The sequence below is a fragment of the Serinus canaria genome, chromosome 1 (assembly GCF_022539315.1).
Source record: "Serinus canaria isolate serCan28SL12 chromosome 1, serCan2020, whole genome shotgun sequence".
NCBI lineage: Eukaryota > Metazoa > Chordata > Aves > Passeriformes > Fringillidae > Serinus > Serinus canaria.
This window is the reverse complement of record NC_066313.1, coordinates 39,878,833-39,891,758: the sequence shown is the minus strand read 5'-3', so window position 1 is coordinate 39,891,758 and position 12,926 is coordinate 39,878,833. Positions and strand designations below refer to the sequence as shown.

Sequence of the window (12,926 nt, the reverse complement as noted above, 5' to 3'; positions counted from 1 at the left end):
GATATTTATTTTGAAAACTGGCTGCTTGTCAGTCAAATCAGTTCTGAGCAACCACCTGTAGGACATCATTTTAGAATATTTGGAGGCACAGATTCACCAGTTAGAGTAGCAGAATGCACTTCCCTACCTGAAACAAGTTTGGGACAAGACCACCTGCTTTTCCAGATAGTCCAGTTCATCCATAAGGATTCATACTGTGAGCTATGAGACAGCACCCATGTCTTTACTCTGAGGCTTTTAGAAGGACATCAATACAGTATTTCAGAGAGAATAGAAATGTTGCTTTAAGATTAACTTAAATTTAGCTAGACCTCGTCCAACATTGACTTATTTGATAACGAAGTCCACCTGCCAGTTTCCACTGAGCCTTAGGTTTCTTTTTTCAGGGTCAAAGAGTATCCTGAATTCAGGATATCTTGCTAACAAGAATTCCAAGATTTAAATCAACCTTGCTGTTACAACTCAGATGCTTTTTGTTGCAGATGTCTTAGGCATCAACTTCTTTAAGTTTTGCACTCAGAAATTCAGATCAGACAAATGAAAATGATTTTTGAGTTCCAAGATCCCATAAAAAGTGTGTTCTAAAGTGAAATTTGCTTTGTTGTATCTCTGAACCCTCAGGTTCTGGTAGACAATAAGGTGTTAAAAGGGTCAAATCTGGATATGAAATTTTATTAGGGAGCAAGTTCCCCTCTTCCTGTAAGAGAAATCTGCCCCATCAGAGTTTCAAGAAAGGGCTGATCTTAGTATCTGAGAATTAATAGGGAGTTTAGTAAAGACAGTAAATGTGGCAATTCAAATCACATAAAATAATTATGTACAAAATTCTAAAACTGAGCTATTAAACACAGAATTATGATTGGATGGGACCATCTAGTTCCAACTCCCCTATCATGTGCAGGGATGACCCTCACTAGATAAGGTTGCTCAAAACTCCATTCAAACTGGCCTTGAACATTTCCAGGGATGAGGCATCTCCAAGTTCTCTGGGGACCCTGTTCCCAGAGGTTCCCAGAGGAACTGCTGCTTTACCACCCTCCCAGCAGAGAATTTCCTTGTAATGTCTAAACTAAACCTACCCTCTTTAAAAGCCATTCCTCCCTTGTCCTGTCGCTGCATTTCCTTGTAATAAGCCCCTCTCCAGCTTTCTTGTGGGCCAATCTAATCTGCAAAACTATTATTTTATGCTAATCCATTGCCCTTAATACTGCAAAGTTCTGTGACTTAGCTACAGACTGAGGGGTTTAGGGCACCAGGTCAATCTCCCTGCATCTCTGACCTTTCAGAAAGACAGGATTCGAGAATCCATTCTTACAAGCATGAAGTACAATTTCTGTGAAATCCATGGCTAGAAATAAACAAAAAATAAAACAGTCTTTCCTTGGAAGCTACCTTTTTTTAATAGAGGTGAACATCTGTTTCTGAGCACAAGTACTTTCAAGAATAGAAAAAGATGAACTGAAAATTGAGAATATTAATTTTAAATGCAAGACAGGGAATGTTAACTGTAAAGAATATTACAGCTCATTGCTAATAGGAAACAATTGTAGAGGTTTAAAATTCCAAATGTCTCAGCAATCTTTCCATTTTGTAGGGGGATTTTTTTCAATTTTTTCACAACACAGGATCATTTTTCAACTTGAGAAAGAGTCATTTGATATGATTCACAGGCTTAAAAGTGTGGCTTTTTTAAAAACTAATAATTTCAAAATGAAATAGTATAATTTTTAATAAAGTTGTCTCTTCACGGTTTGTTACAATTACTGAAATTTTGAATCAACCTAAATCAGCCTAAATCTATCTCACCAAATTAATAAATTTAACTATGAAACTGCTTAATATATTGAATACTACAGCTTCATAACAGACATCCCTTCTTATCTACTCTAATCTTCCAACAGGTCCAGGCAAATAATGCCTTTATTTTTTCTAATCAAAAATCCTGATGTCTCATTATTCCAACACTGCCAGCATCTTTATTCAAACACACAATAATGTTATTATTGTCTTATTGGTTTAACAGATATTAAAGAGGTAAATTTGTTTTACCTCTAAAAGAGAATCCTCAAGTTTAGCTAACTGTATCTTCTTATCTTCTTCCTGTTGTAACAGCTTTGTCTTCTGCTCTTCCAAATCAGGCTTTTCATGCTGAATTGTTAAAGCCAAAAGCTAAAAACAAAGAGAGAAAACAAAAAGGAAGTTGGTTTTTTTGCATTTCCACTTCAAGAGGGGTCAGTTTTTATGGATACATTGTATGATACCAATTCCATACCTCCAGAGGAAGGAGGAAATTCATATGGTTGTCTAGGCTTCACATTTTGAATTATAGCTTACTTATCAACATTTTACCTACATCCCATTCTAAGCCCCTTGTTACTGTAGAAAAACTTGTTTCATACCAAATAAGGAGGGGATTTTCTTCCCTTCATTGATCTCTTTCTTTTTTTTGCTTTCTTTCATTTGTATGTTACATTTTGATTCCTAGACTTTATAGATAAAACCTCAACAGCTACTAGCATTTTAAAGGAAATAAAATACACAGTATTTTGGTTTCACTACACTTTTTTCTGTACACAAAGTACCTTGATGATACCAGCATTATTCTCTAAGTAGGACACTGGAGAGCTATAACAGAAATGTTTCTATGGTACCATAAATGCATCTTGAACAGGAACCAAAGCCTTAGCAATTAATCTGTTGCAACTGAAGTCAATGAGAACATTTTCATTTTCTCTACTGGACTCACTCCTCGGTTCCAAAGCACATAAAAATTTTAGTATTTATACTTGTGAGCTTGAAAATACCTCCATAACCATTAACACAAACTGCACCATAGGGCTTATTCCAGGGGCTGGATGCAGCTATGCATGTTCACTTTACATACACTGGTTTTATTCTAAATGCCTACCTGCCCTCTCAAGCCACTTGCTGTTGTGGTAAAGTTTACTTCTGTAACAATAGAAGAAGCATCAGGTGGAATGTAGGGATTTGGGTTCCTTGTTGATAGAAAAAGACGGAACTCTTCATTATAATCTATCATTTTTTCACCTATTTGTATGGCGTAACGGGGTCCTGTAAACAACAAGCAGATATTGGACTCACTCTGATTGGAACATTCTATAATTATCTGAAAACAATGGTATTTGTGTAATACTTTATCATCAATGGATCTAAATATATTTTACAATGTGTATTTATAAAATGATTGGAAAAAATACAAATTCAAAAATTTAAAGAACACATCCTAACCTCCACTGTTAAGAGAGAGGAAAATTAATAACATAGCAATAATATAGGAAATTACATAGTAAGAATATTTAATACACCCAAGTAGTTTAATTATCCTTACCCAGGACACACAGCATCAGGGACAAAAATGCATTTGAAGTAAAAGTAATACTAACAACTTTTTGAAATGTTCAGACCATGAATAGGAGACAAAACACCACAGAAGATGACCTCAGGAATCCCATTTATCTATAAGAATTTTGTCATCATTTAAACATATTCCTTTACCTTTAAACATTGGTCTACCACTCTATACTGGCCATAAGTATATACTGGCTAACTAAAATGGTTCAATATTTCCTAATCCAAATCAGTTAGATTTAATCTCTGGATCTCTTAAATTTATTTGCAGAAGCTTGATGTTGCTGTATAATCATAACTCTATTAAGATACTATTTTCTTCAATATCTGCTATAGAGCAAGTCAATGGAAACAAAAATGATGGAATATCTAGACAGCAAAATGAAAGAAAAATATTCCATCAAGAAATATCCCACATTGTATTATTATAAATATATTTTATTTAAGCATATTATGAAAGAAACAAGTGATTTATTATAAAACTGATGTCATGGTTTCAGTCTGTTTATACTCCTAATATTTCTCTATATGCATGTTACAAAATAAAAATACATGAACAGCTCCCTCCACCCCTCTTCCATAACAGGTTTCCATTCCAGCAGGGTTAGAAAAGAATAGACTCAGACAATGAAATTATTAGAGTAAGATCTTGCCTCCTAATACTGAAAAACAAAGAATGGAATTAAAAGTTGAAAAGTGAAAATTTCTATTCTGGAAAACTTTCCAAGATGGCATACTTAGGTGCTCCTCTATTTTCACAGAAAAATTTATATTTCTGTGTGCAGAGCAGAAATATAAATCTCTTGCTAAAACACTGGTAGAGATGAAAATCACATACCAATTTTCCTTCTATGCCAAAGATCAGAATAAATTTTAAGACTATGTTGTAAAAACGTCAAACAGAAAATGGAAGCTGTATGAAGACAAATGTACTGCAGTACATAGGTTCACATTTTTTCTTAACATTTCAGTCCAAGTAATGGAGGGATGTAGAGTCATCACAAGCAAAATAATGCAGACAGGTCCCCACACCCACATTTTGACAAAAAAGAAGGAGTGCATGCTTGCTTATAAAGATTCAAATAGTGACCCATTCTTCCTTTTCCAACAACTGCTCTTTAGTTGGGACCTGCACAGACTTGGCATTAACATAGCTCATTAAAAAGCAAAAGAGGACATCTGAGTTTTACAAGCAATTTTCCTGAACAAACTAGTATATTTGAATTTAATCTGCTTTCTCCACAGTTCCGCAGCCACAGTCATCTTTCATATTGTATCTCATTAGCTCTCCAAAATTTGGCAGAAGCTAGAGGGGCAAAAAAAATTGTTACAGTGCTCTACCTAACCCTCCACAGATCCCTGAAATCACTACTTTGGTTCCATTCTTTTAATGAGAATAAACAAGCAGGTGCATCTGTAATGGAAGACTGATTTAAAATAACCCTTTCTTTTCCCTAAACAGATCTTTCTTATATTGGTGATAAATGTATATATGAATCCTATTGTATTTGCATTTATTTTTAGCATGTACTTACATTTGAAGAATTACTGGTACCTCACACATCATTAGATCTCAATAGTAGATGAAATGACAGCAAAAAAAGAGTCTTGAGCTATTTTTAGTACCCAAGGTTCATACAGTAAATTACATGGCACATGCTGAGGAATGACCACTTGAGGCAGAAATACAGTTACAAAGGATAATACAAATCTATTTTAGTTACTGTAATTTAGAAAGTACTTAAAACACACATTGCTGTACTATTTAATTCACCAAGCTCTCTTGATATAATTTCAAAACATGTAACATAATTCAACAAAATTTATGCTGAGATACTTGCATAATTACTATTTATTTTTGCCAAACTCTCATCACAATTTTTCATATTAAAAAAAATTTCTTTCAAGCACCTAAGTCCAAAGCAGTCATACAAACAGTTAGGTGGAACACATTATCTGTCCAAAACAGAGATAGTATATTGCAAAACCTAAACATTGTGATTTTTCACTTTTCTTGCATTGGTTAAGGGACTCCTTTCACAAAATTCCACCATTTTGCTGATCTCTATGACCATTCCTATTCCAAGGGCACACCAGGAACAGACACTGTGTGTCTTCTTCAGGTTCAGAGAAATCCAAGAGAAGCAGGAACACCAACATTCTAAACCTTTGATTCCTAACTGCACTAACAGTTGTGTAACCTCTGGTTTATTTAAGGCCCAAGTTTCCAAATAGAAATATGTGTGTGAAAGTGTATGAAGTGTTTGAAATGATCACAGGAAACCAACTTAAAATTTAAATTTTTAAAAGAGACTATAAAAACACATTTTTGTAACTTCAATTTAATACTTTTAATTTACTTTTAAATAACTTTCAATTTAATACTTTCCAATATTTTTCCACTTACTAAATAAGAACATGTCTCCAACATATTTCACACACTGAAGGGTTAGTAGCAAGTTAATATGACAGAGGAAAAGACTACACAGTATTATGTTTTCAGAAAAATCAAGTTTTATATAAATAGATCCAAATTACAAACGTTTTGAGCAAGCATATGCAAAGATCTTGGTGATTTACCTTGAGCAATAAGATCTTTTCTTAACAATGGGTAAAGCACAGGTTCCACTCCATCCATTTCCTGTATAATAAGTGTCTTCCCAAATCTCACTGCCAGCTCAAGAGCAGTTAGGAAGTTGGTGTCCTGGATAAATAGAAACACATTCCTTTGATTCGTGCTTTTTTGAAAAATGTAAACACTTTAGAATAAGTAGGAAGGCATTACACCAAACAATCCAAATCTAAAAATCAGTAGTAGAGATGAAAAATCCTGTTAGAGGCATATGATATTTCAGGATTTAGCCACAAATGTTTAGTTTCAATAAACTTGATCTACTGATCAAGAAAACCTGTCTAACATTCCTAGATCTTCAAGTGCTGCATCAGAAGAGAGCAGATTCACTGTCATGTCTGCCAGGTGCACCTGAAGAGACCTGGCCAGGTCTCTTATCTCAAATTTTAATATGTTGATATGTCTCAAAACAGAACCAAGCAAAGAATTCACATTATTAAGAGGTCTACAGGCAGTCTTTTGTTGCACACAGGTGTTTAAACATGCATGTGGTGCTTATGATCCCATTAGTCAACAGAGATCCTGGACAATACAGGCAACAGAGGCCAAAAGGTAATCAGGCCAATCAGCTAACAGGAAAAACTATCAATTACCCAAAGATATGTTATCTACTACCATCAGAGAGTATCTACAGATACTCTCTGATGGTAGTCGATTCCACAGAGCCAGCAGGGATCTGTGGAAGACCAGCATGCTGTTGAAGCAATGTTTTGAGGCCAGGTGGGGTTCAATAAGGGACTTCTGAATAGCACCATGTGCCTGCCTGTGTGTGTGCAACTGAGCTGCACCTCACTACTCAGGGAAACAGTTACAGGTACACAATGAATTTCAGGGACCCTAATCTCAAACTGAAATCAAATTTGCTCTTTCCAATGTAGATAATACAACACAACAATCACAGGGAATTAAGTGTATATATACTCCTGAAATCCAGCGAAGTGCAACCTAGTATACAAAGGACCTCTCTATTTGAAAGTCTTTTCTATCTTCCTCTTAGCAGGGAATATGACATTCTCAGAGACAGTAGCACAAAGAGGCAAACTTGTAGAAATAACACCAGATGTTGACCCTCTTATTTTAAATAACCTAAAACTCTGTGGGGAATTGTGTGCTTCACACAATATAAACTGATTTTTGGTGATTTCTATCACAAACCTTTAAACAATTCTTTGTAACAGAATAGAGAAAGCTCTTGTAATGGAATAGAGAAAGCTCAAACAGAAAAGACCAAGAGTAAATACTGCACCTGTTGGTTAATAACTTCCAAACGTGATTCCTTCAAATGTGTCTTCAACCATTCAGTAGCCCGGAAAGAAGGGTCTATCAAAAATGGACAAACTTTACTCTAGGGAAAAAATACAAATATATTTATTAAAATCTATTTTAAGAATAAAATTGGAATTTTTTTTTATTTCCCCAAACAAATGGAATATGTATTTTCAAATATTTTTTAATTAACAAACTGTTTAGAGAAACAATAACAGACTAGGAAATTTAAGTCTTTCATTTTATCTCTTCTTTAAAAAAACAAGACCATCCAAATCCAAAATTCTCAGATGTTTGTCCTGCTGAAGTTAAGCAGTTCTTCACCTTCTCTTAAAAACAGGATTCTCTATTCAATGAGTATAATCTACAGCTTTTGTTATTGACAACTGCTTTTAAACTTAGAAGAATTATTAGTTTTCCTTTTTCTTCCTCTGGTGTAAAAAGGTACAATACTTCTGTGTTTGGACCTCAATGCATTTTAGAAAGAATCATGAATACAAGTATTTTGCAGGCACAAAGCTACACTCAACTCAGTCCAGTACCTCCATGTCTCTCTTGTGCTGTGGATCACACAACTGGTCCCAGAACTCCAGCTGTGGCCTCACCAGCGCTGAGTGAAGGGGAGGGATCACCTCCCTCAACCTGTTGCCAATACTTTGCCTAAAGCTGTCCAGGATACCATTGGCCTTCTCCTTGGCAAGGGCCCATAACTTTCTCATGGACTGCTTGGTGTCTACCAGGACCACCAGGTCCTTTTCTGCAAATCTGCTTTGCAACTGGTTGGTCCTCAAAACATGTTGGTACGTGGGGTTGTTACTATCCAGGTGCAGGACTGCGTAATTTCCCTTCCTGAACTTCATGAGGCTCCTGTCAGCCCATTTCTCTAGTCTATCGAGGACCCTCTGGGTCTCAGTCTTACCCTCCTGTGTATTAAAGACTCAGTCATAGTATGGCTTGGGTTGGGAAGTCCCTTAAACATCATCTAGCTCCAACACCCCTGCCAAGGGTGGGGATGGTTCTCACTAGATCAGGTTGCCCATGGTTCCAACACAACCTGACTTTGAGCACTTCCAGGGATGGGTCATCCACAGCCTCTCTGGACAACCTGTGCCAGTGCCTCACAACATTCTAAGTAAAAAAATTTTTCTTAACATTGAATCTAAATCTCTCCTCATTTAGTTTATAAATATTCTTCCTTCTCCTCTTATTATCTGCACATGAAAAGACTTGTTCTCCCCCTTTTATGTAAGTCCTCTTTAAGTACTGAAAGGCTGCAGTGAGGTGTCCCCAGAGCCTCCTCTTCTCCAGGTTGTACAACCTGTCTTCATAGCAGACATGCTCCAGCCATCAAGCCATTTTGGTGCATCAGCTGTGTCTCCCAGTTTTGTGCCAGCAAACTTGCTGAAGGTTTAAACATGTATTTTCAACAATTCTGTGGCTCAGTCTGATAGAAAAGCATTTCCAAGTTTGGGGCTTTTTTTAGATTGAGTTCCAGTATTCCAAACCTAGTAGCTACACAAATATCAAACTGAAATTCAGGGAAACATGATGAATATTCAAGCATCAAAAGATCATCAGCACAAAAGGCTGAGAACTGCACTGTAGATCACACTGGTAAAATATCATGTCAAATTTCAGCTTTATGAGGATGTTCACAAGGAAAATTATTTGAGTTGATCAAGTGTTTCAAAAACCTCTTTACACATGGTGAGTTTTTTAAGAGCTCAATCTATTCAACTAACAAAAAATATGAAAATAAGGTTTTATTGTAGCATTATAAGTAGCTTTAATGGTACAAGACAGTGTTTATTGAAAAGCTTTTTAATCAAACTGAGAAAAGAATATACAGATCTACTAAAAGAATGATAAAGCAAGATAAACTCAAACTGGAGAAAAATCGGTAACTAATTTGAATCATAAATCATCTGAGCAAATCACCTGTAGTAAATGCAGATTCTCCTCATGCCATTAAATATTTACTTGTTAGTAGATCTAATAAATGACTAAAATATTATATACATAATCATATATTATGTATTATATATATCTATATATATGGTAAAACAGGACATTTTCCTTTTCTCAAGTATTATTAGACAGATACATATATATACATATATACATACATACATACATATATATATATATATATATATATATATATATATATATATATATATATATAAAGGTATCTGCACATAGCCTGTTCCTTTTCCTGAGAAAAAAAGCAATAGAAATTATATGCCAACGTGAACATATATACGACATAATCTTCTACTGGTTGTATTGGTGTTAATGACTATTTACACTTCAAACCTGAATAGACTGATATGGAATAAAATAGTGGCAGCAAAACTGAAAACATGTATTTTCTTTTACATATTTTTTCCTTTTCCTAAAAAATATCCATTGTTACATAAGTACATAGTGTGTGCTCTGTGATGCCAATAAAAAACAAATTAAATAGTTCAAGTTGCCATGTTACTGAAATTTGTAAAAATTTAAATCCTTCCAAGACAAGACAAAAAAGCAAATTTACCTGCAAGATGACAATAGCATTTTCTATTGAAAGATCATCTGAAGGCAAACCTTCACTCTTCCAAACTAACTCCTCACTTTCTGTACACAGGAACCGTCGTAAATCAAACTCTGACAAATGAAAGTGTAAGTTTCTGTCATCATTTACAGTCTGCATAGTTTAAAAGTATTTACCAGTCTATACAGAACAGAGACTTTGTCTATTAATAGAGTGCAAGTCTATAGACTTGCCTTTAATCTACTATTTTATTGCTTTTATTGAACTTATTATTATTAAGTAGCAATGTCATAGAAATATTTTATAGTTTTGCTAACACAGAAATAAAAACAATTACTGAAAAAGCAGAAGCTTTTCAGAATGCACTGGCAAATTTACAACAGTTAATGTGAACACATTCATTTTTGTAAACTTTTCTTTTTAAGAAAGGACTATAAAGATACAATTATTTATAAACATTTATAATCTTAATACTTTCACAGAATGATTCTAAGAAATTGTCCGTCAGTATCTAGAAATATTTATTGAGTAAGAAAACGTCTCTTCTCATTTGGGAGTACAAAGACAATTTAGACAGTTCATTAGAACTCACTGGCATTTCTCATTTCCTCAACCAAGCTTAATTACTTGCATGCAGACACTGACAAACACACACACAAAATTACTTTCAAGGCCGGCTGATTTGGTCCATTCATCCAAGCTGTTTTTCCTCTGATCCTCAGGAGCAGCAGAAAGATATGTAATAAATGCAGCTGCTAACTGAGCTCTTTTAGGCAAAGTTGCCAGGTCATCTGTTATCTCTGAAACCTTCAAAAAAAGAAGTACAGAAAGTATAGGTGTTTTGCAAACAAAAACTGCATTAATACATCTCATCAGTTACTAAAATGTCAGAAATAAGTTTGCCTGCCATTGGTAATACAGTTGAGACAGTTTCTCTTCTTGCATTTCAGGTATCTATACCTAGCTAAGACACATGGAAGTGTGGGAAAAATTCCTTTCAGCTCTGGGCTACAGCATGCACAGATATTTCTGAGAAAGCAGCTGATAAAAATCCATTAATTTGATGAACAGTTCAACTTATAAGCCAATGGATAAATGGTATTATAGTAAGAAAGATAAGAAATATGTGATCCTAGTCATAGTCGGGCTGTAAGTATAACTTATAATATGTACACAGATAATAAATACTATATGCAACTTTTATACTTACTGTTACACACTGCACATTTACACGATAAAATAAATTTATCATATATCTTCAAATAATTTATCTGCACTAAATAAACTCTGTTTTGAAATGTTCCAGTATTTTGAAGAAAAATACAGTGTATCAACATCATATGTGACTGCCGTAATTGGTTTCAAAGTCCTGTCACTTTTATTTTAATCAAATTGACATTAACAATAAATGCTGACACACAAAATAAAGGGAACTTTTTATTGGTTCTTCCTAACTTTAAAGGGAGAGAAATACTGCCTTTTTACTGTCTTCATTAGGGGATGAGTTCCAATTTATCTATTTGCCAGTTTAGTCTACGGCATACCATTAACAGATACTCTGAATTTTCTAATGTACCAAGATGAAAAACTGTGAGGAATCAGTTTTCGAAGCACTTCAACGCTGGGGTTCAAATACACCCAATCCTTACTATAGCAAGTAGCTATATAAAGCTACTTTCAGAGGAAAATCTTCCCAATTTTTCCAGCGTGGTGGTCAACCTACAAGAAGCATTCATCTAACTTTAATTTTGGTTCTCCAAAATGCAGGCATTTAGTCTAATTGCTGAGGCTTTTCTCGGTATCAGTGGAGACACAGAATGATGTATCCCTGCATGAAGATTTCTTCTGAGATGATCTTCTGACCCATAAAAGTTACTTAGGGCTTTCTGGAGGTGACAGCTTTTTTCAGCTTATATCTCTCTTCAGATTTTCCTTTTTCTTACAGGCTGCAGAAGGGTCTGTGTCTCCAAAGACTTGTCAGTTTCTCTCAGATATATCATTTGAGTAAGTAAGATATGCTTACCTTCTCTACTTCAGCACCAGAAAAGTTTCAAGCATTAAAAAAAAAAAAAAATAACTGCAAAAGCAAAACAATATTTTGGCTATACCTATGCACCCATTTACAACACAAATGCCATGAAGGTGATACATTTTAAGACTGTAATTGTTTAAAATCTGTCAATTTGGCTGTATCTTAGGTTGGAGAGTCTAACTGCTGACATGTTCAGCCATCATACAATTACATTCTTGGGATTAAAAACCAGCACAGAATTTTTTATGTTTTCTATTAAATACTGCTGGATTTTTACACATTTGGTAGCAAGGTTATAAGTAGGATGAAGTAAAAAGAAGTTTCAGAAAAAATTAAAGCTTTATTTTCTAACAATAAATCAAAAAATGTGCACTGGGAGACATGCAGAATGGCAGTAACTCACATTCTCCAAGCAGTGCAAAACTGTATTTTCAACTTATCAGCTATAAGATGTACTTTTGAAAATTTTCACTAACCTGAGTGCTCCATCTTTTGTGCTCCCTATCGAGTTGATTTATCAGTACCTCTGCAGCTTTCAAAGTTTTCTGAGCTTTACTTAGTTCTGCTTCAAGTTTCGTTGCTTCTGTTGTTCTGTTCTGGAACCTGTAAAACAAACACTCTTTGTAATTTCCATCATGAACTACTAAACTTACCAACAGTTATTTTCAAGGAACCTTAATTGATTGCATTTGTCATGAATGCCTGGCTTATTGTTATCAAAGAACACAACTGCAGTAGTTCTTTTTTTTATACCTTCTGCTTCTAATTGGTGGATGGGCTTGTTAGACTTTTAGCTAACAAAATTAAGATGGATGCACAGGTGAGATTTAAAAAAGGATATGAAACACAGACTATAATGTCTGAAAAGCACTCCTTCTTCTGTTTGAACAGCCTGACAATTTTAGTGATTGTGTAATGTTTTGTTCTGCACGTAGTCAGGACAGCAGCAGGCTCAATGCCGTACCATATATCTGTAACTATTTGATAAATTGTATCTATCAAATGTTTAAAAAATAGTATTAATAATTCACATGGATGACTCCAGTTTAATTCCCAGTAGTGTATTTTATAAACTAATATGAAGTAAGAAC

The 12,926-nt window shown here is 34.7% G+C and overlaps 1 protein-coding gene across 1 annotated transcript in view; it reads right to left on the bottom strand.

Annotated features, from left to right (window-relative positions):
• Window positions 1-12,926, bottom strand: part of DYNC2H1 (dynein cytoplasmic 2 heavy chain 1) — a 144,498-nt gene that overhangs the window by 78,439 nt on the left and 53,133 nt on the right. Inside the window, exons 61-67 of the mRNA XM_018908438.3 lie at window positions 12,312-12,438; window positions 10,469-10,610; window positions 9,807-9,916; window positions 7,248-7,346; window positions 5,950-6,073; window positions 2,909-3,072; window positions 2,050-2,169 (exon numbers count right to left, since the gene is read on the bottom strand). Coding sequence (XP_018763983.3) covers window positions 2,050-2,169; window positions 2,909-3,072; window positions 5,950-6,073; window positions 7,248-7,346; window positions 9,807-9,916; window positions 10,469-10,610; window positions 12,312-12,438 — 886 coding nt within the window. The remainder of the gene's footprint in view (window positions 1-2,049; window positions 2,170-2,908; window positions 3,073-5,949; window positions 6,074-7,247; window positions 7,347-9,806; window positions 9,917-10,468; window positions 10,611-12,311; window positions 12,439-12,926) is intronic.